This window comes from Syngnathus leptorhynchus, chromosome 1 (assembly GCF_054491065.1).
Source record: "Syngnathus leptorhynchus isolate UIUO chromosome 1, UIUO_Slep, whole genome shotgun sequence".
In the NCBI taxonomy this organism is placed as follows: Eukaryota; Metazoa; Chordata; class Actinopteri; order Syngnathiformes; family Syngnathidae; genus Syngnathus; species Syngnathus leptorhynchus.
The window spans coordinates 6,881,068-6,908,971 of NC_141195.1; the positions used below are offsets into that span (position 1 = coordinate 6,881,068).

Consider the following 27,904-nt stretch of genomic DNA (forward strand, 5'->3'; position numbering starts at 1 on the left):
GCACTCAACTATCTTAAAAAGGCTCTATTAGGTACAAATATTTTTAGTAAACAGACATGAGTGACAGCTGATGCTTTTGGGTCTTTTAGTTTTCCGAATATTTTAGTGAGTATCTGATTGGATGAATGATATGCTTAAACGTAATGCATCGTACATTAACGTGCAACGGGTAACGAGCAGATCTGCCACATCCAATATGGTGGACGCATTGACGTAAATTCAAAGCTTCTCTTTATTCATTTCCCTGAGGAATATTTGTCCTGTATTTAAGGGACATACATGGAAAACAAGCAATCACAAAAGAACATTTCTTAAAAATACCACGATAACCCTACACACATTAATCCATTCATGAATACCTTATATTGTTGTTGTGGATTAACTTGGATGACTGAAGAACACGTTTTCTATGTGTTGTATTTGCGTAGTGTAACCTAATATTGTACATGTCTTCAGTTTCGTTATCGTCATATCGTATTCAACTGGTTCAAGTAATTTCCAATAGATGGCAGCAGGCAGCCATCTGCTATTCAGAGTCGTTAATCGCCGGTTGCTTGACAACAACCGGCGCCGGCAGACATTTCCGGGTTCCACATAGGCAAAGGCGTAAAGCGTAGTGGGAAATGATGTTTTTTCATTGTGTTACCAATCTTTTATTAGCGACGACAGAACTGCATTTCCCACAATGCATCACGATTGTTTCCGGGGCCGTATCTGAACAACGCATTTAGGGGTTTCGTGGAAGTTATTCTCCTAGCATGAAAGTGCCGGAAGCTGATTTACTTTTGTTTCAAAATAAAACATTATCTATATATTTCACATTTCGATTTGTCATGATACGTTTTCCTTTAAGACATTATTTGTTCTGAACATTTTTAATAGAAAAATATGGCCACAACTACACAACAACAAAAAATTAAATAGCAAAATAAATAAAATATGGCCGCAACTACACAGTGGTTTGATATAATGTGTTCTCTTCTTTTATGCTGAAAGTCCATCAGTTTTCCTTTCGTCAGATTGCGTACACGCCCACTCCTGCGGTAGAGCTGAAACACCTCGATGGAGGGGCGAGGAAAACCTAGGACCAAAACGATGAAGCTTTCCTAAGGGGTTACAGCGAAGTAACTACCGTGGCTACCTACCGGAGTCATCTCCATGACCAAAGACGCCACACCAAAACGAAAGAGGCAAAGGCAGCAACCATGCAATTCAAATACAGACGAATTTAAGCAACTCATCGTTCTTCAAGGTTACATTGCCTGAACACGCACCGCATCCTTCTTGTCTGAGACCAGCTGTCATCCGTCATAACAATGTCCGTGGAAGATCAGGGCTACTCCGACCCGCTGCTCTTACTCCAGGCCGGTCCGGAGTGGATGCGGGCCGAGATCCAGCGCCTGTCCCGAGAATTGGGCGAAACCACCAACGAGAAGATCCAGGCGGCTGAGTACGGGCTGGCGGTACTGGAGGAGAAGCAGCAGCTCAAACAGCAGTACGACGAGCTGGAGATCGACTATGAAGGTGTAAGGCAGGAGCTCGACTTGCTCAAAGAGGTAAAATGTACAAGAAATCGTGCGTACAGTACTCAAGTATATTATTGCCCTTGAATTGAGTGATGTCATCATTAGTTTTTCAATATGTCGTTCTTTAATGTGTTATTGGTAAGCTTTCATCATAAAAGTAGTTGTCTTTCATGTTGCAAGGTCGAGCTGGGGATGGGCTGCTGTACATCCAACCCCCTCTTTGCTTTAATCCTCTTGCACCTCAATCTTTATTAATTCATGCTGCTTCTTTTAGATGACTTTTATGTCTCTCTCTGCAAGACATTGTATGTGTGTGGCTTGTGCCTTATTTTTATTATGTGCTGGTCCAATTTAAGTTGGTTAGGACTGTTTTTTTTCCCCCTTACCAAATTGTGTTTCCACTAATCAGCACATAATGAGCACAATTTGTTACATATCAATGATCAAATCATATTCTAGATGCTACCATTTGCATTGGCAAATCAGTACATAATGAGCACAATTTGTTACATAAAATTAAATAATTACATTAAATCATATTCAAGATGCCCCCATTTGCATTGGGTTTTTTTTTTTTAAGCTTTTTGCACTGAAGAGTTAAAGCTAACAAGAATGAGGAGTTTCCGTTGCAAGGGGAGGCTGTGGTTTGAATTTTGAAACTTTCCCGCGCAGAAGAGAGGATGATCAACTGACAGTGGAAAGCAGGCCTGTTGCAATCCGTCGGGAATGGAAAGAATGTGGCAGCTGAAGTTTCGTTAGAGTCCCATAAAGGAAGTGCCCGTTTCTTTTTCAACAGTGGCCGAAGTAAATGCCACCCTTCTCCGATTGTTTACTGTAGGGCTACAATTTTTTATTAGATTGTGGACAGAGAGAAATGCTACTAGGAATTAAATGTTGCCATGGAGGAGATTAAAACAAAAAAAAAAGATTCCTTTTCTGACCCAGGCTAATTTTTGGTTATCTGTACTTGTATCCTGTTTACAGATACTGCAGGGTCAGGTCACTGCACCCAAGTGACAGCTGGTTAAATGGTAAAGAATTTTGCCCATCCCTCCTTAGTGTATGTGGAGAGAATCTCTTCAATAGAAATTCAGTCAAAATGCTAAAGACTGTTCTTATTTACTAACCTTCCTCCTTAATGTGATAGAAACATAAAATTAACCATTGACTTTGTGCCAAAGTAAGGATTCTTGCTGATCGGAGATTACTAACGTTATCCACAGACGACCGGAGCCATGTTGCTTTATCGCTTCAACCCTATCCAATAGCAGTCTGGTTGAAGGACCAAGGCGATGTTATCTGAAATGAAATACAAACACATTCCTCTCTTGTCTCTCTTGATTTCCTCCACACTGTTCGTTGGTGAAGCAGTGACTGTAATGAGACAAAATCAAAACTTGATGACCCTGTAATGTTCTCATATGGAGTCTTATCTTCTTCCAGGAAAGTCTCTAAATGAATATTTACACTGATGGCAAGATGTTTGACGAACCCTTGTTGTGCCTCGGTCGTAGGCAGCTTGGAATAGAATGTCGAGAAAATTTTAGTGACTAAATCGCCATGTGATGATTCTCATAAATACAATTCAAATGTTTTTTTTGATTGATTTTATATGTAGATGTCTTATGGTGCAACTAACAAAATTGGCCTTTTATTCAGTGTTGGACAGAAACCACTGGCATTGTGTAAATATTCATTTCCATCATGTCAGTTCTTGCATTCTGTCAAATAGCCTACTGATATTTCCACCCACACATTCATACAACTCTCCCGGCAGTGTGATAAAGGAATTTTATGCCTTTGCGTTGCTTAGTAACGGCACACTTCTTTCCCTAAGCGCGAATATAAGCAGCGGCCAAGCTGCTTCTGCACTTGGTGCTGCTTTTTGAGTGTCGATTGGTGTGTAACAAGGGAGTTTCTCATAGACTTACTTTTGATATTTAGTCATCTTAATGATATTGGTTCATGCTTGGAATTATTGCAAATACATATATATGTATTGATATTGTCAATCAATTGCATTGGTAGTCAGCTGTATTTTATTTATTTTTTTCCGTCTTGACTACATTCTTCCCTCTGCTATTATTTGCATCTCTCCTGGGACACAGTGCAATCTATTATGTCCATTTCCTCCTATGTGGACAGGGGAAAGAATGAGGTAAAACTAAACAAAGGCCTTGCATGCGGTCCGGCCATCTGTTACTACGTTTTTGGTAGATGTGAGCTGGCTGGATCCAATCAAAGACGACATGGTAATAAAGTTGAACATGGATTACTGCTGCGGTCAGGTGAAGGCACTAATGACGTTATATTGCACTACGCCGTCGGTACGAGGCTTAGGTTCTCTCAGCCGTTGTTGATATTCTTATCCTGAGCCAGTCGTGGATGACATCACATGCCACGCCTTCAACTGTCAATGCACGAGTGAAGGAAACTATAGCGCCTATGTAAGTTTAGAGACTATCAACTCCTCAAGTCTTGTTTAGTCACAAATAGACACTCGGGTTCACACCGGGATCCTCAGTGGGGCAACAGCTGTGCTCTGTGGAATTTAACCAGACAACAATCACAACCCGAAATATTGTTTGACTCTTTAAAAGTACGGCCTTTGTGTTCAGCCCTGCGGCTCTTTGTGATGCGGGAGAATGTGTGAGGGCGTCACAGGTAAAAGAGTTTAAAAGCCAGTAGATTAGTGTTAAAATTAGCGGCCTGCTGCACTTTTACAATATTTGAAGAGAATTTGGTCCTGCATAGCTCTGCGTTCTTGAACAAAGTTAGTCTAAGGCCCTGATGAGATATCGTGATCATTACTTGTATCCATTCTCGACCGCAAGTCTGCAGTTAAGGGGTAATCTTTTCTAAATGGCCCTAAATAAAGAGCCAAATCCCCCTCCCCCTCGGGGGATAAGAGGATGAATCGCAACCACTATGCAGGGTTTAGAGGGGACTGGGCATCTGCCAGGCCCACCCATTCCCCCCCCACGACAGCCTCACTCAGGTACCGTTTTACCCCGTGACCCTTGACAGGTACGCCGCTCTGGGGGAAGTAACCTTTTTCCTGGCCCAGACATTGTCCTACTTTATCAGATGCCAAGTCTAGAGCGTGATCCTGACTGTTAAACAGACCTCTTGAACTGTAATTAAGCATTATTGCCACTCTGTTACATGGGGAAGAAAGAATTCAGTTCCGGCGATGTACGGAAACAAAACAGGAATGTGTATAGATAACCAAAACAATGTCTGGCAAATCTTCCTGATATTGAATTATAGTGAGCATGTTCGTCCTTTCCTGCTTAATCTACATCCTGTTTATGTGAAAGTCTTTTTTTTTTTTTTTTTCAATAGCAGGATTGGGAAGCTGGTGAGTTCTGGCTCACAATAACCCGGATATCTTGAAATGGATCAGAGGAAATGAGCTCATGCGGCTCAGCAGTGAAGTCACCTCAGCCCAAAACATGGAGGAAGTAGGCACCAGCTGCCATCTTGCTGCGTGCGCCTCCATGTGATCACCCGGCTGAGTTTATTATAATTTTCTGCAGCTAAATTACATTTTGACTCTTTGTCACTGTGACCTCTGACCTTGCAGTGGTTCACGGCTCCCCTAAATTAATGAAACCAGAAGGCAGAAGCAGCAAGGGAACTCCTCATTTTAATAGGGCATTTTAGAAGGCTTTACCTTGGGGGTTCTCTTTCTTGACGCCACAATACAATCAGACACCGGCAGTGTCTGCAATCTCTTCACACACCATAACCACTCCCCACCGATGCCCTCTATCCTCTTCCCAGACTCTTTAAAAATAGGCTAGTGGGTCTGATTATTTCAGTGTGTTGCTCCCAAGACACGCAAAGTGTGTGACCCCAGGCATGATGAAGACTGAAGAAAAAAACGGTAAAAGAATGGCACAAGTTGGAGTGGAAACCAACTTTGAGTGGAAATGAACGATGATTTCTCCCATCTCCTAGCTTGACTTGAATTAGGGCTTTGCTTTAATGTTAAAATGATTTGATCCATAACTGGTTGTTAGAGCCTGCCAACGTGACCCAAAACTTGGACGAAAAGAACTTGCACAAACTGTCACAGAAAGGATTTAATCGCTGTAAAGGAAGAAGGAAGGTCATTAAGTCCATTTATGCCCAAAGCAGGACAAACCCAAAGAGAATGTAAATAGAGAGGAGGAAACTGAGGTCTTAACTCGTGTTCTTTATAATGATTTAAAATAATATTGATTATTTGCGTTCAGACAATAATAGCGTGTATAAATAATCCAGTTCATATTTATTAATCAAAACTCTATTTTTCTTCATTTTGTCATATTCTTTTGTAGCATGTGTGTGTGCCAAGTGTGTGTGCTTTTGCACATGTCTGGCCCCAGCTGCTGCTCTTCTCTGCTCTTAAAAAAATGGAGTCTTCTGAGAAATTCAAGGAGTATAACATGAAATAGATAATTGAACGGAAGTCTTTGTCGGGGATCACACAATTGCTGCCCACTGCTCTTGAGGGATGGGATGAATCAAAACATTTTTTTTTTTAGCAAATCTGAGATTGGACTGGAGAGGCACGAGACATGGCTTGACAGCAGTATGGAGGAGCACAAGCTGTGTGAGCTGAACCCTAAAACAACCATCTGTCCCTTGCTCAGTCACGGTATTAGCGTGGCAACTGGGGGGTGCGTGCGTGGACTTGGGTCTTCCCAATCCAACAGCACGAACAAGAAGCAAGATAAGGCAGGCAGTCTTTGCATTGCAAATTGAGACTCCCCGAATTGAAATGGGACATTAAAGCGATAAAGCTTTAATGAGGCTGCAGAGAGACGATAACGAAACTGGTCTCCCTCGAGTCATCGTCTCTTCCTTTTGTTGAAATGCTGCTTTGCCAGCTTTAAAATAAACATAAGCGCATGCTTCCTTTTTTGTGATTAAATGATGGTTAAGATGAAAAAAATATCGTAGCTCATTATCTCAACAGACACCCGAACAATACACTCGAGCATTTCTGGGTGAAAATTGTATTTTTTGTGTCTCAAAATGCACATTCTACTTAATGTAGTACACCAACCTCAGCATTCTACATTTCTATCGAGACTTAATAATGGAATATGAGTTAAGCATCAAAATTCAAATGTTTTTAACCATCTGAGGGGGCGGCCATTTTGCCAATTGCTGTTGACTGACAACCAATCACGGCTCAGCTTCAGGTGGTGAGCCGTCATAGCTCCCAGAGAAGGGTGAAAGCACACATTTTGATGGAATTATAAATATCCTTAGTAGATGCATTCACCTTTTCATGATTTACTGTTATCTAGAAACCCTAGAAGGCTTTCGCCCAACTCCTCCATTACAAAGTCGAAACTCTCCACGAAAGCCGAGCACCAAGGTGCAGCCGTATCGTTTGCTGGTGGGCACACTTTAAAAAATTCATAGCCTCATATCTCTGGTCTCTGCAGTAATATTCACACTGGTGCTGTGCCTTGGAGCAGCTAATATTTCAACCTCCCTTCCTAATGTGTGCTCCTTTCTGAGCTTTCTGTGTGAATTTCCCAGAATTGCCTCTCCTTCCGAGTAAATAGCTTGAAAGTTCAAATTCAGAACTGCTGATGAAACCGTGAGTCAATCGAAAGAAGGGGGAGAACTCAAACCGCTGGGTAGTTGATCTCCACAGATGGCCACTGAAGGCTAAAATCCAAAGCAATCATTAGCTTCTCACTTACTCATTAGAGCTGTGTCATTGGTGTTGGCATTGGTTCCACTAATCACTAACTGGCTGTAAATTGAGTTAACTCACGCCCGGCACACAGTGGCACGTGATGTGGTATGCATTCCTCACAGAACCGTGTTGTTACTAAAATTAAAGTGGATGACGGATGTGTTTCAATAAAATGGCAATTCTCCAGATGCCTTCAACCACATGCACCCCCCCAAAAAAAAAAAGTTGTGTAGTGAGGAGTTGATAGTCTTGAGCTTATAATGCAACACATCTTGGAGCAATGTAGCAAACGGGCTGCTCAGTGGCCCGTGAGTGAATATGGAGACCAAGGAAGGAGGAGGGAAGATGACATTCCTGTTTATCATGGCTCCACGTGAGCTGTGATTCACGAGGCATGAGATTCCATTCACTGTGTGTGTGTGTGTGTGTGAGACTGATTTCCCCGTTCCTTTTTTCCACTGTTCCTCTTCAGCGGCCACATTCAGTATCTTGGCACTTTCTAAGGAAAAAAGAAAAGAAAAAAAAGCTGTACGAGCCCTGTGGCCTCTCCGTTTGAATGTCCGAACTACTTTTAGGAAGTTATTCCACAATACTAGCAAGCCTTCATAACATTGCAAAGGAATGTTGCGAGAAAGCGTTAACATCAGCAGGTCTGGTCATGTCCTTTGCAATATCACATTCTAAAAGAATGGCCTTATTTTGCCCTTATGGCATTATCTCATCAAATATTTTGTCTCAAGAATGTTATTTATGGAAATGTTCATCTGTCATGGGTTGTTTTAGGTATTAATTAAAACGATGTCTTTGTTTTGAAAGTGTGAACAATTAGGTGTACTCATTAAACGCAACATAAACGCAACACTTGTCTCAATTAATAAATTTCCCCGCTGAGGGATGAATAAAGTTCTATCATCATCATCATCATCAATGCAATGTGCAACATCTTTGAAACAAAGAGTCTTTTGCCCAATCTTGGAGAGACTGAAATATTGATTTTTGTCAGAGCGCCCATCTTTCCATTGCTCCTTAGGCAACAGATCAGAAAATCCAAAAATGTTTTCTCAGCCTTGCCACCTAAGGAGCAATGTGTCTTCGTTCTATATGTGCAGGTGCACTTTAAAATACTGGATCTCAAATGTCAGCCACATTAAGAACCTGTTATGACACGTTATCAACAATAAGCATTGTTTCCACTATTTGTCTATTAGCGTTCTAGCAACCTGCAAGTTGCTGATCAACCGAGTGACGATTGGTGGGTGTAGTAATTTACTGCATCCGACAAACAATGTCCACCATAGCAACTTGGTCTTGGACCACATTAGGGGAATCAAAGATGTCCGTCTATTGTTGAAGGTAAATGTGGTCTTGTGTTTTGAAGTTGGAGTTTGAGTCACAGTATACTGTAATTATCTGTAACTTGGTGATATTTAAAAAATAAAAATTAGAATGTCTTTTTCATCCTGTGTGGGTGATGACAGTCCAGTCCAGACCAGACCAGATCAGAGCCTGGCGGGGCTGTCTATCCTCGCCTCATAACGTTTGCACTCAACTTGAATCAGACATCAGAGGTTGTGTAGCGGGATAAGACCGTCTGTTCAATGATGTCGCTTTCAGTGATTCGAAGCAATTTGCGCTATACGCTGTAATAATGACTGTAGAGCATTTTTTGATTAGCTCCACCAGAGATTAATAATCCATGCTCTCATGTCCGATATAAAATTGCAACATATGGCGTGATGATAAAGATGAATATTAAATTGGGTAGGCACTGAGATTAGAGGCTTGGTGGCGTGTGTCCCAAAATTACAACTCCCTAAATCTGTGCTTGGGCCTTGAGATTAGAGGCCTTGATCAGTAGGCTGTTGTCTGGGGTGAGCATGTTTTAAAGGATAGATTGGCGCTGAGTTTTCAGAATCCAAAATGATGGTTTTCCCTCGGTTTGTGATAATATTAATCCTATCTTTTTTTTTTTTTTTTTTTTTAATCAGTCAGCAAATGTTTTGCTTTTATTGTAGCATCAGTTGTGCCATGCGAAACGGCAATGATCTCAGAACTTGACTGGTTTGACTGATTGATAGGCTCTAGTTTTGACCAAATTTGAAATGGCCAGGTAGACTAGCGATTTTAATTGGCCAGGTAGACTAACATTACTTAAGGAGGAAATCTCTTCCTCACAACAGCCTTCTCAGACTAATCCATTCTTTTCATTGGTGGCAGTAGGTTGTTTTTGCCAATGTCTGTCTGTTAGTGGGATTAGGTCAAAACCACCATGTCTTATTTTCTTCAAATGTTGGGCCAACATGTGACCCACATTTACATACATTCTGAGACTTGGTGCTTGACTGCCAAATACCAAATTCCGAAATGTACACATTTGCGGAAATGCGATGTTTTTGAATTGACTGAAACGTACAAGGGAATAGCTGACTTTTTTTTTTTTTAATCAAAATATATAAAACCCATCAAAACAGTAGCATACATTCCCATATTCATCTACAAAAGTTCTCAATATAGGTCAATTCGACTTGATACCGACAAGCCGCAATTTATTTTCGCTAGAGCTTCATCCACTCAAGTGTTAAATGGAGAAAATCTGGCAGTAGGCCGTTCACGTGCAGGTCTGCATTCGCAGGTGAGAGCATGATGTCGCCCCAAACAAGGTCAGATTAATCCCCGCAGGTGAGATTCTAGATTACGCGAGTAAGCAAGATGACCGCTGCTGATGACAGAGTGGAAAATTAAATCTGGGAGGTGATTACGAGACGGAATTGCCTAACCTAAATTCTGCTGTGTGGTATTTTGTGAGCTGTATTTACTGTACAAGTGCTTCACGACTCACCGCAGAAGGTAGACTCCTCATCATATGTGCCCTCTTTAGTTACTTAAGCTGTATCAAATTCAAATAGCTTTCCCCAACCTTGTTATGATCTCCTTCCGACAGTATTAAGAGTATTAGAATCCAGGCCTTGTATGATCGCCCACTCTTTAGAGCCATTGCTCTACTTTTCCCTGTGTGTTTTCCCATCAGTTGCAGTGCACGTGCAGGGGGGGGAGGAATGTGCGGCCCAGATGGAGCTAAACTGATTATTTTTCCAGGGTGATGCAAATGCAAGCCCCGGTCCACAGCTAAGCCTCGACGACAGACCGGTTGCTGCTTATCAAAATTGTCCCATTCGCTTGTATGATTGACAATTTTCTTTTGGGACTTTCTATGTTCTAACTCGGGTTGTCCTTCTGTGTTCCAGGCATTTGGACAAGCCTACTCCAACCACCGGAAAGTGGCAGCGGACGGGGAGAGTCGAGAAGAGTCCCTTATCCAGGAGTCGGCTTGTAAGGAGGCCTACTATGAGCAGAGGGTCCTTGAACTGCAGAATGAGCTTCGGCAAACTCGCAATATTCTTACCAACGCCCAGTCCGAGAATGAACGTCTGAGCACAATCTCACAAGAGATAAGAGAGGTAAGAAACCATCAAAAATATTTTTTGTTTGTTCCTCTGTACTAACTTTGTCTTCATTCCGCAAAGGATCACTTTCGAACTTCTTCCGAATTTCTTTTTTCAGTCGGCCAAGCCTTTAGGAGTTGGTGTTAGATTGCATCTTACATAACTTTGTCTATTTTCACCCTGCCTGCTAATTCTTTTTGAAAACGGATCTGACTTGAAGGAACCATTTGCCTTGCGGCTCTTTGTGACGTTCTCCACCTCTATTGTACATCCTTGGGTGGAGTTCATGTTACTTATTGAGGTCATGGGAAATCAATTGGAATGTTCATGAAGACGTAATATTTGCAATTCAATCTTGTATCCTCTTAGAAATTGAAAAGTAGTCCTTGGCAGGGAATTGCTTCTCCCTAACACATTCTACTGCAAGTGTTGATAATGCATAAACCCTCATTGTCTCCACCCCACTTTGGACAATGTCTGACCCCGTCAGCGCATCCATCGCTCGCATTCACAACTGACCTCATTAGGCGAGACGAGAGCAACGCCAAGGCAGAGTGTGCCTTACGTGTCTTTGCTCGTGTGATGGAGCTAGTCGTGAGCAGAGCCAGTAATCAAGTTTGAAGAGCTTTGAAGAGGCTCCGTTTGACTGAAAGACGAGGGAGACCTAAAGGGATCAAAAGGGATGAAGTATCTGAAAGGAGAGCAGAATTTACGGTTCACCTTCGGAGTCTCTATTTGATGTGTCCATCTACTGTAGAATAAATTTGAGGATGTTCTGTTGGAAGCCGTTTGGGTTTTTTAATTACGTCCCAGTGCAACTTTCACTCAGATACCTTCATAGATTCTATCTTGTCACTCACTACCCTTTTATCAGAGTAGAATCTGAAGGTCAAATCAATAACTGCAGCTTAGGCTGATGGTAAAATGGAAATAAAAAAAAAAAACAGAAAACATAGTATAGCTGCAGGGGTTCACTGCGGTGTTTTAATGACTCATTGCTTGAGACAGATGTCAGATTAGTGAAATACTTAAAAATGACATGTTTCTCACAACGACTTAAGTTCCGAAAATCTCTGAGTCCCTCTTTTTAATCGGGTCAACTGCTGCTGAGCACTGCATCCAAATTGGTGAAGGTCGGAAACCAGATTTGTTTTGCTAGAGCCATGTTTTAAAGTTGTGGAATATTTTTATAGTATTTCAATTTGACAGGAAATTCAAACAGCATGTTTTGAGATACTTTTGAAAACATGAATAGATGTACACTGATTTACTTTATTTACTTTTATTGTGTACACAAATTGCAGTTACAGCGCACAAGCAGGCCGCCAAGTGTTTTGCTGGTGGCTCGCATTGCTGTGTCATCTGCACTTATCCAGCACCGTGGACCTCAGCCAATTCAAATCGGTTTCACGGAACTGTCTGAATCGATGACTAACCGCATCTTTTGCAGATAATAACCTCTCTAATGATGCTTCTGTGTGTACTTGGCAGATTCTGTGTAGAAGGCAAATGGAGGAAGCACGGGCACCGGCGTTGGCATTGTGACCAGGCCTGAAAGAGGCTTTTGTCTTGTTGATTTTAAATTAGCCCAGAAGCTGAATCCGGTGAAGAGAGAGAGAGAGAGAGAGAGAGAGAGAGAGAGAGAGAGAGAGAGAGAGAGAGAGAGAGAGAGAGAGGGGAAGAGATGAGAATGGCATGATAAAAAGGAAGGAAACCAAGTCTTTTAGCAAAAGAGACAGACAGGCTTATGAGAGTAAATCAGGTTTCATTGGGAATAGTGGTGGTTCCCTGAGACACTTTGTCAGAATAATTCAAATCGCTGTAGAAGAAAAGTGACAATCGGGCTTTTTGTGTTTCCTCTGAGGAAGAGCTTTCACAGCAGCAGCCGAGCTTGACTCGATGAAAACGTTACGCACATCACAGCTAAATCTCACAGGCTGTATGTGACGCCAACCTCACCAAATTGTATGCCTCCCGAGAACACGCATTTCACACAAGACACATTTCATCGCTACGCTACAGTTGACAGGATTAAGCTTTCACAAAGAGCGGGAAACGTTGTTGGGAGGCGCACGCTAATAGGCGTGACATCATTATATTCATTTGCATGTCATAAGAAGAATATGCCGACAGGCATGGCTTTCATTGTGTGTGCAAAATGGGATTCACAATGCTAACATTGCTACATTGAAGATAACCGCTTTGTTATCAACATAATCTCGGTTTGCTTTTTTGCAGCTGTCAGCTAGCAAGCTAGCCTTGGCTAATCACCGATATCTATCGATGGATAGTTTTAATATGGTTTCATCAATACAATGGATGGACATGGATGGATTTTCACGCTGCATCATGAAAATGATTGTAGAAATGTTGAGTGGTTTTATTATTCTCTTTTGAAGTCATCACTCGTATGTACTATGTAGTTGCTACTGCACGATTTCTGACCACTGTTGAGGCAGATCAACTCGACTGCTCTAAACCCGCCAGATGATATTTAGGTTAGCATGTCACAGCAGCCAGCACAATTTAATCCAACTCTGCGTAATCTATCGTCTTTATAACCAATGTTTCTATTTGTAGCTTTTAGAGTCACTGGGCCATGTCAGGCAAAGATGCTTTTGCCGTAAACCCCAGAAAATGTCTTTCGTCTTTTGTCTGCTTTCAGGGGAGCGACTCAAGTGTCAGTCTTGATTTAAACCTAAGCCTCAAATGAGTCGACAAGAGAATGTTTGTTTGCCGGATCGATTGATTTGGATCAATCGACAGCACAAAGCAACTAGAGTCTGACACATTCACTTCACTAACGGGTCTCCAGCTTTTGTCCAAATGGCCTAAAAAAAAACAGTTAAGTGCATAAAGGGTTAGGGTAGTCTGGCAAATCGCACAATAATGGGAGATGTACAATCAAGCACACGCTCACAAATTTCTATTCAAACTATTTTGAAAGTATGTCATCCTGTCTCTGGCCGAGTCTGCCAGTCGACTGTAGAATGGCAAGTTGTATTCTGTGGTGTTAAGAAAATAGCCTTTAACAAAGTACGGGAATCCTAATCTAGATTTGGACTAATCCTGATACATTGCAACTGCGACTGAGCTATTTCCCTGTTCAAGTTTTGACTATATCAGCTTAAACATGTTGGGAAATAACTCCAAGCTTTGGGGTGTTTTAAGCAGGCTCAGCATCACCATGCTGTTAAAGCTTTTATTGGTGCATTTGACAGCCATGCTGGTCAGGCTGATGTTTTGAGTCGGGACTTTTAAAAGCCTCGTGTCTTTTTTGGACATTTTGCAGCACTCTGTGGCCTAGAAATAATATAAAAAGCAAACCATTTGCTTTGTCATGCATGCATATTCACGTCGTTTCGATTCATCCTTCAAACATGACTGCCTTGGAGCACTTACTGCAAAATGTGACCACCCACTTTGAATGGAAGTGGCACATTTGTCGCTTTGTGTGTGGTGAGCGGGCAGCTGTTCAGACGTGTGACAGTTGGGGGAAGGAGCCAGCTCTTTTTTTGGGGGGGGCTCCGTCAGATGGCCATCAAACACACCTCACTATCTAATCAGCCACACACATTTTGTCACCACCCCGGGAGATGTTTGTGTCCCTTGCCTGTTGAGTTCACAAGGTCTCCCCTTTACTCTAATAACTTTCTGTCAGGCATCTGGGCCAGCTGACCTCGTCTTCAGTGTGCAAAGGAAATGTGTGGCACAGGATGTGGAGGTGAAAGGTCAAAGCTCTGGCATGTTTTCTAATCGGATGGAAGTAGGGGGGCTTTTAATCAAGTTTGCTTGTGACCTGCATTCATCTTAAATCAACAGCACGGACCCTCCAGCTGAGACGAATGACATTTGACCGAAAAGATACTTGAGCAACCAGCTGGCACAAATCTTCATAATATATTTTTTCTACAATATGAAGCTGTTAGAAGAGGGCAGAAGTTGGTGCCACACAAACATTTGACTTAATGTTTAGGATGAAAATAAACTACCCATAAAGCATCCTGTTTTAAATATTATTGAAATGGATTTGGAAAATCTGTCTCCTAATATTTCTTTTACTTTTTTTCCTCGCCAGTGTCATTGTTAGTATCCCGTGCGCAAGTTTTGGAAGTCCGTGTGGTTGTATCTGAACTTCCAATAATTGATATGATGCTTTTATTTAACTAGCAAAGTGGTTGAAACTCCCTTTTGCCACCACACAATGGATTGAAATATAATAAGTGCAATAACTTATTATGTGCATTTTCCCCAGAAATAAAACAACTCTGTCGTGTATACATATATATGGAAAATGTGTATTACCTTCAGCATTCACACAATAAATTACCAGAGCCATCTAATTAAGGATGAACTATATGGTGATGTGCGCTTACATAAATTAGCAGCACCGCCGCAAAGCAACCCCCCCTTCCCAACTCAGTAGTCATGTGCAACCCCACCCAAATATGAATTATTAGACTTTGAACATCTGCCGCCGCTCAGCTCTGCACGTGGGGATTATTTATTTCATGCGGCAAACATAAAGGGCGTTGTCCTCACCAGTAGAAAACCCTTCCGATTTGACAGAGAAGTTGTCCAGTCTGATTTTATGGAATCATCTTGCATGCATTGGCTTAATGCGATTGGTGTTGTCAGCGTGAGTAGTAGTGGCCACATGGCGAAGGGATTGGCAGGCTAATGATGTAGCTATTAGGTCATCTCTGCTGATAGTCCCACGTGCTCCCCATACGGCTCAGACGATGATGACACCATCTCCGGTGTGTGAGTGAGTGCATGTGCTTTTTACTTCCTTTCTCACGTCACCAGATTGTTTTTGCTCCTTGGCTGCTGTGCCAAAAGTAGACTTTTTTTTATTTATTTTTTTATCAAGAGCTAGTTTGTAATAACAAATCAGGCTGGTGAGTAGAAATGATGGCGGCAATACAGATTCAGGTTTGCGGCTACAAGTGGGGGAAGGGGCTTTCTCTTGGCGCTCATCTTTTTATAATTGATGAAGACTTTGCTGCACTGTGTGTCAGTGTGCCAGCATGTCGTCGTCATTCATTGCGCGTCATCAAGTAGGCTTTAGTGTATTTCTGTGGCATCACAGCCGGAAAGACAACTGGCATCTCATGTCATCATCAAGCGCACGCTGCAAGCACGTGTTGGTTACGACCAGATGGAGATTTGGATTTGGTTAATGAGACAAGCTGACAACGCAACAGTGTCCTGTCACTTGACATTTCATCCTCTGTTGTGTTTTAAAAAAAAAAAAAAAAAGTTTGCAAAGGGTTTCACTGATAACTCTTTGTCTTTTGTCACTTGGATGCCACAGAACAGCCAGATGCTGGAGCTCCAGAGGAACCAGTTGCGTGATGACATCAAGGAGTACAAATTCCGCGAGGCTCGTCTGCTGCAGGACTACACCGAGTTGGAGGAGGAAAACATCTCGTTGCAGAAGCAGGTCTCGGGGCTCAGGCAGGGCCAGGTGAGCTGGAAAATTTGAGGTGTTTTTTTTAAGAAATGAATTTCAACACTGCAAAAAAAAGTGCTAAATTCAGATGTATTGACGATATATTTTTCAGCTGGGTTTTTGCCCAAGATCTCTGTTTGGTCTCCTTCCCAACAAAAATAAAATAAAAAAAAAGACAGTTCCACATTATTTAGATTGTTCTGCTTTTTTTCCTGCCCAGGTTGAATTTGAGGGTTTGAAGCATGAAAGCCGTCGACTGGAGGAGGATATGCAGTTCCTGAACAGCCAACTGGAGGATGCCATCCGCCTGAAGGAGATTGCTGAGCGCCAGCTTAGTGAAGCTCTCGAGACCATCAAGACCGAGCGTGAGCTGAAAGCCTCCCTGAGGAAGGAATTGTCCCACTACATGAACATTGGTGACACTCTCTACAACAGGTAAGTGGTGAACAGAACCAGAATCTTGGTATCATCTTTAAAATACCATGAGAGGTTCTCACAACACACTCACTTCCCCCCCCCCCGTTGCACTCTTCTTAGCATCTCTCTGGATGGGCTCAAATTCTCCGACGATGCCAACACCGAACCCAACAACGACGACGCTCTTCACGGTTACGAGAATGGCTTCAGCAAGCTGCTAACTGACGACAACCGCATGTTCAAGAAGGAAGAGCTGTTCAACCCAGCACCCGGTCTTGTGGATGATCTACTAAGCGAGCTGAACATCTCTGAGATCCAGAAGCTTAAGCAGCAATTGATTCAGGTTTGCGGTTTGGCTGAGCTCAAGGATTGTAATATATGGATGGACTAGTCAGAATGTTGTTCATCTTCTTTATGATCATGTCTCTCCAGATGGAGCGTGAGAAGGTCAACCTGCTGTCCACTCTTCAGGATTCCCAGAAACAACTTGAGCAGGCCAACGGCGCTCTATCCGAGCACCAGGAGAAGGTGAACCGTCTGACAGAGAACCTTAATGCCATCCGCAAGCTTCAGGCCAGCAAGGAACGCCAGTCAGCCCTGGATAATGAGAAGGAACGCGACAGCAATGAAGATGGAGACTACTACGAGGTGGACATCAATGGGCCCGAGATCCTGGAGTGCAAGTACAAGGTTAGAAGGTGGCCTGGAGTTGAATCGCTTAGACAGAATGAGTTAAGGATGTTTATTTCCCATCATCTTTGGCTTTCTAGGTTGCTGTTTCAGAAGCTGGAGAGCTGAAGGAGGAACTCAAGACTCTTAAGGCAGAGTACCAGGCATGTCAGTCCCGCTATGAAGAGGAGCGAAACCGGCTGGAGAACGATGTCACTACGCTCGGAGAGAAGCTGTCCACTCTGGAGGAGACAAGAACTTTAGAGAAAGACGAGAAGGAAAAGATGGAGAAGGAGCTGCGCAAGGTATGTTGAATCTGAGATCCGACTTGAAAATCAGCAATCAAGTCTGTTCGTGCTCTTCATTTCCGTCCCTTTGTTATCAGCTAAGCGACGTGGCCGGTGAATCTCAGGGCAGCCTGAATGTGGCTCAAGACGAGCTGGTCACGTTCAGCGAAGAACTGGCGACACTCTACAACCACGTGTGCATGTGCAACAATGAGACCCCCAACCGCGTCATGCTCGACTTCTACAAAGAGGGCAAGGGCGGGCGTAGCAGCCCCGAAGGCCGCGGCCGGCGCTCTCCCATCCTTCTCACCAAGGGTCTCTTCCCCGAGCCCCTTAAGACCGAGCCCAACGACGGCGCTCCGTCTCTGCCTTCTCCGGTGTCGGACCACCGTCGCGAGCCCATGAATATCTACAATCTGGTGGCCATCATAAGGGACCAGATCAAGCACTTGCAGCTGGCTGTAGACCGCACCACAGAGCTATCGCGCCAGAGGGTGGCTTCTCTGGAGCTCGGCGCCGTGGCCGACAAGGACAAAGTGGCCTGCATGGAGGAGATCCTCAAACTGAAATCCCTCCTCAGCACAAAGAGGGAACAGATTGCTACTCTGAGGACTGTTCTGAAGGCTAACAAGCAGGTTGGTTCTTGCAGATAATCTAATATTATAAACATTTGTTAGTGTGTCTTGAAGGACAGAAATAGAAGATAGAGGGGGACAGAAGCTCCTCTAAGGCTTTTCAGCTGTTGAGCAAATGTGGATGTGGTCCATTGCTAACTTGGGTGGGGTGGGGGCAGTCGTCGTTTGGTATCAGCTGAACAAAGAAATGGAGCTGAAATGTTTATGCAGTTGCCCCTTTAAAGTTTGTGTGGTTGAGTCAGAACAGAGACATGAAAGCTCCTTATTTAGTCACAACTGACTAACAATAGAAGCAAAGGAGCTTCTCAACAAACTACCCATATAATTTACTGTACATAAGTCAGAATTAAGTAGAGCTATAAAAAAAAGGTAATAATGTCCAACCTCATACGTTTTGTGTTATCTTGTCGCTGCTTACAGACTGCTGAAGTTGCTCTCGCCAACCTGAAGAGCAAGTACGAAAACGAAAAGGCTATGGTGACTGAGACCATGATGAAATCGAGGAATGAGCTCAAAACCCTTAAGGAGGACGCGGCCACCTTTTCCTCCCTCCGAGCTATGTTTGCCACACGGTAAGACTCGCCACAGCTTTCCCAACAATTGTGTTGGAATGATATAAATGTACATGTGTTGGGATTATATAAGTGTACATATGTCAGTTATATCACTACATATGGCTGCTATTGCCCTTATGGTCCTGTGAACATCATCTCTAACCCAAAATGGCTGCTGTGAGACAGCTCTCTGTTCCACATTTATGACTCAATCCACAGTCCGGATCAGCTCGAGGTCCTTTCAGTTTACTGAGATTCAACATGAACAACTCCCTAGTCTACACGTTTCAAAAGCTGCTGTCACAGGAACCACCACATGGCCACGGGTTGTCTATGGAATGCTTGAAACAAGCTCTTTAATCACACTTTTGTTGCTCTTCATCATGTGTTTCCCCTCCTCCAAAACACATCCTTTGAGGACAATATCTGTCAAGCTCTGGTTCTGTCAGCGTTCTGTTTCCTCCGCATGAATTACAGTCTGTTTACGGGATCCTTATATTGGTATGTAAATTGTGTCCCATACAGCAGGAGGTTAGGTTTGGGGGGGGGGAGACTGTGTGAGAGACTGGAGCTTTCTCACACTCCCTTCTCTTTGTGTAGCCACCCCTCCAGCCTTCCTCGCTTCTTACGTCTCATGAAGAAGAAAGGGAGGAAAGTCCTTCACATGTTTGGGAGTCCATGTGATTTTTGTCTTTTAAGCCGCAGCTTGTGGAATCATGTTAGTTCTTGCCTCTTCACATTCTCAAGACATGTTGTCATTGCAAGGCTCCCTCTGATTAACAGTCCAGCCATTTGCCTTGAGTCACTTTTGCTCCTCACCCTTGTCAGACTTGCTACTCCTATTGTCTCCCGTCATCATTCAATTAAAGCTCTCCTCATCTCTCCACCCATTTGAGGGATAGCCAACCGCGACCAATCGCGTTCCAGACAAAACAGCAGCTGTGTGTGTGTGTGTTTGTTTGCTTCTTAGCGATTTGGAATTACGCAGCATGAATGATGCAATAGTTGAGGGATCATGTGACACATAGATGGTCACCACACAATGAAAAGTTGCTGTTTGTTAACGTTCTGAATGCCCTGGTAACTATTTAGCGGCTTTCTCACTTGCCATTGTGCCTTTCACACCAGCACAGAAATGCTCCTATTGTATCCAAACAGTCCCAAGAATAGATTCCTCGATTGTTTTCCCGGGAAAACCCCTCTTAGCCCCCACCCACACTTAAGTCGACTCCACCCGTCCGTCCTCCCGTCCTCGTCCTGGTGGGTTTAATGAAGCAGGACTGATCCCTTTTGTCTAGTGTGTGCACGTATCCCACTGGGAATCAAACTGGGAGGGGCTAAGGTTGTTTGTTGGGTTCACACACTCTAAGCACGTGGAACATGCACGCAGCAAAACATCTGCACATGGTGTCACTGTTTGGAGATTGTGCCCTCGAGATATTTAAATCAATAGTATCAATTGTACACATTGGTATAAAACTACAAAATTATATGTAGACAATATTTTTGAAAATTCTTTGGCCTGAGAGTTAGTAAACAAAAAAAAAGGATCAAACAAAATGTGTAAGGTTGTGGGCGGTAGCATTATACTTTAGATGAAAATGTATTTATGGAAAGAAACACAGACACAATATGCAACAAATATGTAGCAGAAATGGAAATAGGAGAAGTCTCATGCAAGAATATACCAAATAAAAGACTCATCCTTCAATGCGGGTGAGGTGTTTGCCAAGGAATGGCATTGTCGGCGACTTTGTGAGGGACTCACTGTCAATTTTTTACCTGATGGATGACATCGCAGACAGACAAAACAATGATTGTAATTTGAGCTTACTTCTGTTTGAAAAGTTGAAATGTGGTATGCGGGGCTGCGCCACATAGTTGTGAACAATTCTGATTGTTTCTAAGTTTGCTTGTCTTCTTCATATTTCAATTCATATTTAATTCTGTGACCGTACAACACATTTTACAATTTTGTTGAAAGCCAAATGACTGGAAGCTATTTTAGCAAGATGAACGAGATTTTAATTATTTCCCTTTTCTATGTGTAATGACTTCTTGTAAGTGGCTCTTGATTTTCCAAGTAGAGAGAGTTTAAAAAAAAAAAAAAAAAAAAAAAATTATCATTAATTTATGCATACTGGAACCAGTTCAGTGACAAACTCTTTCGACTACTGCAAGTTTGCATAGATTTGGAGGCTCAATCGCTCCACCTGGTGGTGGCAAAAAAACTGTTTGTGTGTATGTGTGTTTGCGATTCAGTACACACAAGTGGATCAGTAAACATTTACAACTTTGTTTGTCAGGTACATTAAAGCAACGCCACTCAAAGCATAATGTTGTTAGATTTAACACTTTGATAATGATAAAAATTTCAAGCGAACCGAACGCTAAATCTATGTGCACCCATTTGCTTTTTTTTTTCCATCTCATGTTTCACCTCCAGGTGTGACGAATATGTCAGTCAGTTGGAGGCCATGCAGCGACAGCTGGCTGCGGCAGAGGATGAAAAGAAGACCCTCAACTCTCTTCTGAGGATGGCCATCCAGCAGAAGCTGGCTCTGACGCAGCGCCTAGAAGACATGGAGTTTGACCACGAGCAGATCCGCCGCCCCAAAACCCGCAAGGCCACCTCAAGCGCTGCCGGTAACCCTAACCAGGGTCTCACCTTCGCCGGTTTGGGCCAAGCCGAGCACGGCAACGCCACGCCCGGCGGCCTCCTGGGAGGCCCCGTGGTCTTCTGCAGCGAGAAGTACAAGATTTACTGCGATTGAAGCGGCTGCTGAGTCTGCTGTGTACAGAGGGGAGGGGGCGGGTCCCTTCCTGCCGTAGTGTTTTAAGAGCCCCACTCGCCCGCTTTGCTCTCTGGTCGGCCTGTGCTCCTCTAGGGACTACTGTGTGATTAACCATCTGCTTGTGTGTGCTAGTATAAAGGCTTGTCGATGAGCAGGTGGATTGTGGATTCACGAGACGTCGGGACCGTAGTAGACAAATAAGGCATGTTTGGATTGTGCGGTCCTGATTATGTTCTGAGGACTTTGCGGCGTGTCTGTTCTTTCCATCGTCTTGTACTTAGGAAGCACAAGGTGGCGTTTTTGCGCTTTGTGCTTCTGCCTCCTGAGTGTGTTTGTTGCCCGGCAACAATGACACATTACGGAGGAGGATGTGTTAAACGGGAGGATGTCTCGTCGATGATCTGTCGGCACGGGTGCTCCTTGCAAAGCTCAGCTCACCACTGTTAAATGTTTACATGATGATTGAACAAAATTTTGCAATCTCACCCCGTGAGGGGGGGAGTGCTGTTTGAGTCAATAGATGAATTTTTTTTTTTTTAACCAAGCTGAGTAAAGGAGCACCTGTGACCACGATTGTTTGTGATTTCAGGATGGCTTTTGAAATTCAAGCTAGCTCAGGCACAGTAGAAACGCATGGCTTTGCAGCTGTATGAGCTTTTTAAGTGCTTTTCCGTTCTAGAGCTGCACGGTTAACTCGTCAGTGAGGAGTTAGTTGTGCGCTGAAATGTCAAGGGAGGGGGAGGGGTCTCTCCAATGTTGACCTAGCATTGGATTTTTTTTTTTTTCCAGCCATATGAGGAGGGAGACGGCATATTTGACAAATCGATCTCCAAACCTAAAATAAGTGCGCTTCAGCATACTCTAGGTGCCTCAGGTTCAACCTTTTGGCAAAAAAACTGTGAACAGAGACGTACGCTATATAGTTTTGAACAAAAACGATGACAGTATTTTCAATCTTAAAAGAGCACAAATTGGATGATGAATCTCCAGACGAGACAAAGCATGCGGCCAAAGTGCCTGACAAAGGGAACACTTGATATGTTTATCTGACCATGTGAAATCCTGACCTTGTGTCCAACTCTCCCTTCCTCTCTTGTCCCCCAATTGGCCACGAGGAGCATTTTAGATTGCCAGCATCCCTCCCAAGGTCAACCTTCAAGTACAAGTGAGGATTTGTGAGTTATGTCCTCACTCTTGTGTTTAACCCTTTAGAGTTTGTGTGCGTGTTACTGATGTTTTTTTTTTTTTTTTTTTCCGTATGTGAGGACAGAGCGAAGTACTGTCTTAGTAGCCAGAATAGCTTTAACCGATTGCCGAACTTTTGTTACGCAAATAGTAAAAAAATACGAGTGGGGCTTGTGTTTAATCCTCAATGTATTGCTGGTGAATCATAGAAACATTAGCTTTATGATTCATAAAAAAAAAAAAAAAAGTAGGGTTGATGCGACTGATTCCTGCAAGATTGAGCAAATTTTGCAAATTTTTTTTTGTACTACCAATATATAAATAAAACTCTATATTCTTAATACGATCTCATTCAGGTGAACAATCTTGCAGGATCTGCTACAGTATTTGTTGCTCTTCAATGCAAAGAGAGCGATGTAATGTCAGCGCCGCGTCAACCCTGCTTGAGTAAAAGCCACCGCTCACCGCATGGAGACGAGCGGGAGAAGATAAGCATAAGTAAACCTTTCCTTGGAGGTTTGTCACTCTTCTGTTGACTGTTCACGTAACCCACATGTACGACAGTGATGGAGAGAGGTAGAGGACGGAGAGATAGTTGTTGATGTGGATTGAAGAGAATTTGAAAAAATTCAGGACTGCTTGGTTGTTTAACCTCAAGGTAGAAGCTCAGAAAAAGCTGAGCCCAGGATATGTGATCTTGGCTTGGATTCTAAACCTGTGTCCATCTGACATGACATCATCATAGCATGTGATCCGATAGCCTCCTCCTCCTACCTCTTCGTCTTTCTCAATACACTATCATATTTAAAAAAAAAAAAATATCCTGCATGTCAAAAGCACTACTCATGAATTTATGTACAATGAAAAAAAAATCATCTCTGCTCGTGCACTGAAAGAAAAAAGTTGGCTGACCTCAAAATTGCAAGGCAACATATGTGGGTAGAATTTAGTGTTGGGCATTTCAACAAAATATTTGATTGTTTTGCTGTTGTGAAAATTGGCTTGACCGGCCGTGTTTCACAACAAAGAAATAGGTCAGAGAACGCTTGTGTTGTCTCTGAACTTAAAAGATGAAAGCAAAAAAACAACACTGCAAATGATTTTGGAGCAAACAAATTGCTTTGTTGTTGCTAACTAACATTGTTGCCATAAATGTCAGTCAATTGAAATTACCGAATGGCTTCAATAAGATCACAAAAAGTCACCTGAACTCATTTTGATTGGCTCCCACCAGTGTAAATCCGGGAGAGATGTTTTTTTTTGTCCATTTTTTTGTTTATTTTTGTTTTTAAATCTGTGCACTTTCATAATATAGAATTTTAACCAATTATGATTAACCCTTTAGGAAAGTGTGGTAGTACTATGGTTTGTGAGATATTTAATATAAGATATGACAAAGATAGTTCCAAGTATGTGCGTCCAACAAAATATGTCCTCGACTAAAGTTTACTTAACAAACCACAGAGCTACAACTTTTGCCTAATCCTAAAGGGGTGATACATCAAGTTACTCACTCTTTCACTTGATACGTTTCCTCATTTGTTGTGCTGTTATTTATCTGTTATGTTCGTTCTACTGCCATATTCGCCACAAAAATCCAGGGTGATCTAATTCTGGGGTTTTTTGCATATTTATTATTCCTAGGAATAGTTCAAAATAACTCGATGAAACTTGACAACGCTCTCGCGTGAATCGGTAAGTTACGTCTCTGTGGAAATTTTTGAGCGACTCGATTTTTCCCGAGCTTCTTACCGAGGGCGTTCCATTGAAACGGGAATCACTGACCTTCAGAATTCTTTGCAATAGCGACCATTAAATTCCAAATTGGAATTGTTTCATTCTCTCTTGGTTTATCGTGCCAAATCTTGGTACACCATTTTTTTGGTCTGACAGACAAGCACCGACTGCAAAAGGTGTCAGTCGGGCTGACGAGCTTTTTGCTTTGTTTTGTTCTTTGTTTCCGACCAGTAGTGCCTTTCATTGTTTCAAGGGAGAATTTTAGTCGAGCGTTTTATGTTTTTTTGTCTCTCCGGGCTCTCGAGGGGCTCGGGAATCAAAATGACTGAGCAGCAATAAGCGCAAAGGGAATTGTGCCCCTTTCTGCATGATTAAGATCATTTTAGAATTAGCTGAGTAAATCCAAGATTGTTTTGAATTGTGCAGGTCAGTGAATCCTCTCAGTAAATTCAGGGGTATTAACAAAATGTTTTGTTTTTCAATCAAACTTTGAGAACCAAAAGTCCCTTTGGCCTCCTGTTGTTGAACAAACGGCTCCAAGCATCTTTAGTGTGTTTGTGTAGCTAAGTGTGTTATTGGAAACTACAAGCGTTGTTTGGTGAAGGTCATGAGGTATTGATAGTATTATTGGAGGGAAAAAAATGTGCAGAGAGCGCATTTTATCTTTTGTTATTTGCAAATCTTTTGTCTTTTTTGTTGTTGTTTTTTTTTACATTATTAAGCAATTTGTTTTCAGGAAACAGAAAACTAAATTAGCATCAACAAGCGTCAATAGTGCCATGCGAGCCAGTGCTCGTTTGTTGAGGCGTCAAAAGTTAACAAAATTGAAGTGAAGCTAACAAAAAAAAGTGCAATTCTGATACTGTTAGAGTTAGAAAAAAAAAAGGTTTTCTGTTTGCTGGAAGCGGCGGCATTGTGATAATTAAACTAGCCGTGCAAACTTTATATTGTCATATTGTGTTTTCAGTATTGATCCATAATAAGAGTTTGATATCTTTATATAAAATAATGACTTCATCTGTACGTTAATATTTATTTGACTTGTCATGCAGTACTGCATTCTTATCAATAATGTGCATTATGATTAGTGGTCTTTATTACAACTAAATGTCATATGCATGTTTATCAGCTAATGGGACCTTTACACAGCAGTGAAAACAAAACAGGTCAACTTTTTATGGTGTTGGAAAATTAGAAAATAAATGAAGTGAAATAAATCAGATGTATTACTGCTGAACTAACCCGGTTAAAGTGTTTGTTTTCCAGCTCGGATGTGGTCCAAACTGTGTAAAGGTAGTCATGCTGGCAAAAATCAATAAAAGTGACTTAAGTCGCATTGTGTGTCAGTGTTTCTTTTGTGTGTGTGTGTGTGTGTGTGTGTGTGTGCTGTAAACAGTAGCTCCCTCCACAGCAGTAGATGGAGGGTTAACTTGTAAAGTGTGTGGTGAAACGTAGACGCTTGAGCACTCCCAGATGGACGGCAGGCACAGCACAGCTTCCCCAGCTGTGGAAGGCTTCAGGATCACATTTCATACAATGCACAACACTCCCACTGCCTCTTCCCGGCTTTCAGACTCAACCGCCATCTCCCTCCTCCTCTTTCCTCACTTCCCTCTGGGGACACGCCCACTCATCTCATCGCAGCCAATTTCCTCTGACCTTTAGTGCCCCCAGCATATCCTGCCCAGGCTGTGGAGACCAGCTCTCACTTTCAACAACAGTTGTTGGGCTCTCAGCACAAATCTAAAATGACAATATCACTGACATGCTACATTTGAGTTTTACAAGTGTGGGCCATCACTAAAAGTAATACAAACATATGAATCCGGTATAAAATAACAAATGTATTTTAGGCCATGAGATAAATGTGTCCCTTTCATTTCCTTACTTTACTTTATTGTCCTTTGTCCTCTATTTGGATTTTTAATAACCCTAAAAAAGAAAAAGAAACGGGTCACAAGAAGGCATCACTCATACGTCCATCAATGACGTCACTATTGTGACAGGAAAGTATCCCTGCATGGATATCTCACTTGGATGGACTGGCAGATAAAATGTGGGTCAGTAGGACTGCTCCCATGACTCCATGCAGTCATGTTAAGGGCGGAGTCACAGCTGTTTCACATCGCATGAGCATTATTTAAAAAAACCACTTGGTGTCGCTAGAAGACAATTTTAGTTTATATTCGGCACAGCTCTTTCTCGAGTCAATGTTGGATTTGGTCTGTGAGTTTGTGCCTACAAAGAGCTCTCTTTATGAGAATCAACCATGTGATCAATCCATGTGGAGCCTGAAGGAGCAGTGAGCCATGATCAGCTGGTCGGAAGGAGGATACACTCTCACGTGGAACATGCATATTTTCAGAAAAGAGTAGGAATAAGACCATTGATGGTGGAAATGGAAAACAAATGCATGACCAGTGGAGCTTTGAGTTAACGCCGACTCACTTGAGTTTTATCTCCACTGCACGTATTTGACTGTGCAGTCACATTGAAGATGATGAGTTGACACAACATGCTACACAAGTTACAAATAAACTACGTGTGCAGTAAACCATAATTGTTAAAGGAGTTTGCGGTACATTTACCGCTGTTAATGTTCATGACAAACCAAAGTAGTGTTGAATTTGATTCAAACAGTAGGAGGCCTTCTTTACACCTCTCAATGGCGAACGATCCTGACAAGCGTATCATTAGCATCATAAAGGATTTGAATTGTGGAAAAGCAACCTGCCCGTCAGTTGTGGGGTTCGTAGGGGTTTAATTGCCTTGAATAGAGTCGGCTCCGTCTCTTGCCTGTGGATTTTAATATAGAGGTTCCCCTCAAGGTAATGGGGGGGGGGGTGGATCTGTTTATATGGCCTTGGTTGACTTGCTGTAAATCACCATGATGATAAATATCATCAGTGGTTGGGGACTTGAGTCATATGATTGGACTCAAGTTGACTCGAGGCGCTGAGTTTATGACTTGCAGCTTTATTACGACTCCACTTTCACTTGAACTCCATGAATTGACGAGTCATTCTATTTACATTTGAAAATCCATTTCTATGAGGTAGATGCATTTAAGAATTGGGATTCAAGGATTTATCTTTTGATGAAACCAGTAAAAAGACAAATCCAACATGCAAGGTTGGCAATTTGAAAAGAACAGACGGAAAATCTCTCACATTTACCTGTAAACTAGCTGAACCATGAAGATAAGCTACCTAGGTTAGCTTCAATTTTGGAGTGAACCAAGTGAAACTTCTTTGTTTGCCTTTGTGTCTGTCACTTTATGGCTTTGATTACAAGATGACTGCAAAAGAGCAGCTCTTGATCGAATGTTACACGTTGATCTTCTATTTCCGCAGTAACTTGGCAATTGCTTGAGACATAAAGGTTACGACTTGAGACTTGCTTGTGACTTGAACATATAACTTACTCTTGCTTGTCAACCTTCTAGACACACAGAAGTGAGTTTTTCAGACTTCACAGGGACACAACTGGAGTTCATT

At 42.4% G+C, this 27,904-nt stretch overlaps 1 protein-coding gene across 1 annotated transcript; it reads left to right on the top strand.

Moving 5' to 3' along the window:
• Positions 1 to 1,014: 1,014 nt before the first annotated feature.
• On the top strand, positions 1,015 to 25,927 carry LOC147061631 (protein bicaudal D homolog 2-like). The gene is made up of 10 exons (XM_085910530.1): positions 1,015 to 1,556; positions 10,476 to 10,688; positions 15,991 to 16,143; positions 16,349 to 16,563; positions 16,666 to 16,888; positions 16,978 to 17,235; positions 17,316 to 17,519; positions 17,600 to 18,136; positions 18,557 to 18,708; positions 21,137 to 25,927. The coding sequence occupies exons 1-10, from the start codon at positions 1,317 to 1,319 to the stop codon at positions 21,462 to 21,464; spliced, it is 2,523 nt and encodes an 840-aa protein (XP_085766656.1). The 5' UTR covers positions 1,015 to 1,316; the 3' UTR covers positions 21,465 to 25,927.
• The last annotated feature ends 1,977 nt before the right edge of the window (positions 25,928 to 27,904 follow it).

Bases quoted from the DNA above. Each gene is read 5' to 3' on its own strand.
- LOC147061631 (XM_085910530.1), top strand. From the start codon at position 1,317: ATGTCCGTGGAAGATCAGGGCTACTCCGACCCGCTGCTCTTACTCCAG. The intron at 16,889-16,977 runs GTTTGCGGTTTG...ATGTCTCTCCAG, and splicing joins TTAAGCAGCAATTGATTCAG to ATGGAGCGTGAGAAGGTCAA. The intron at 18,709-21,136 runs GTAAGACTCGCC...TTTCACCTCCAG, and splicing joins CGAGCTATGTTTGCCACACG to GTGTGACGAATATGTCAGTC.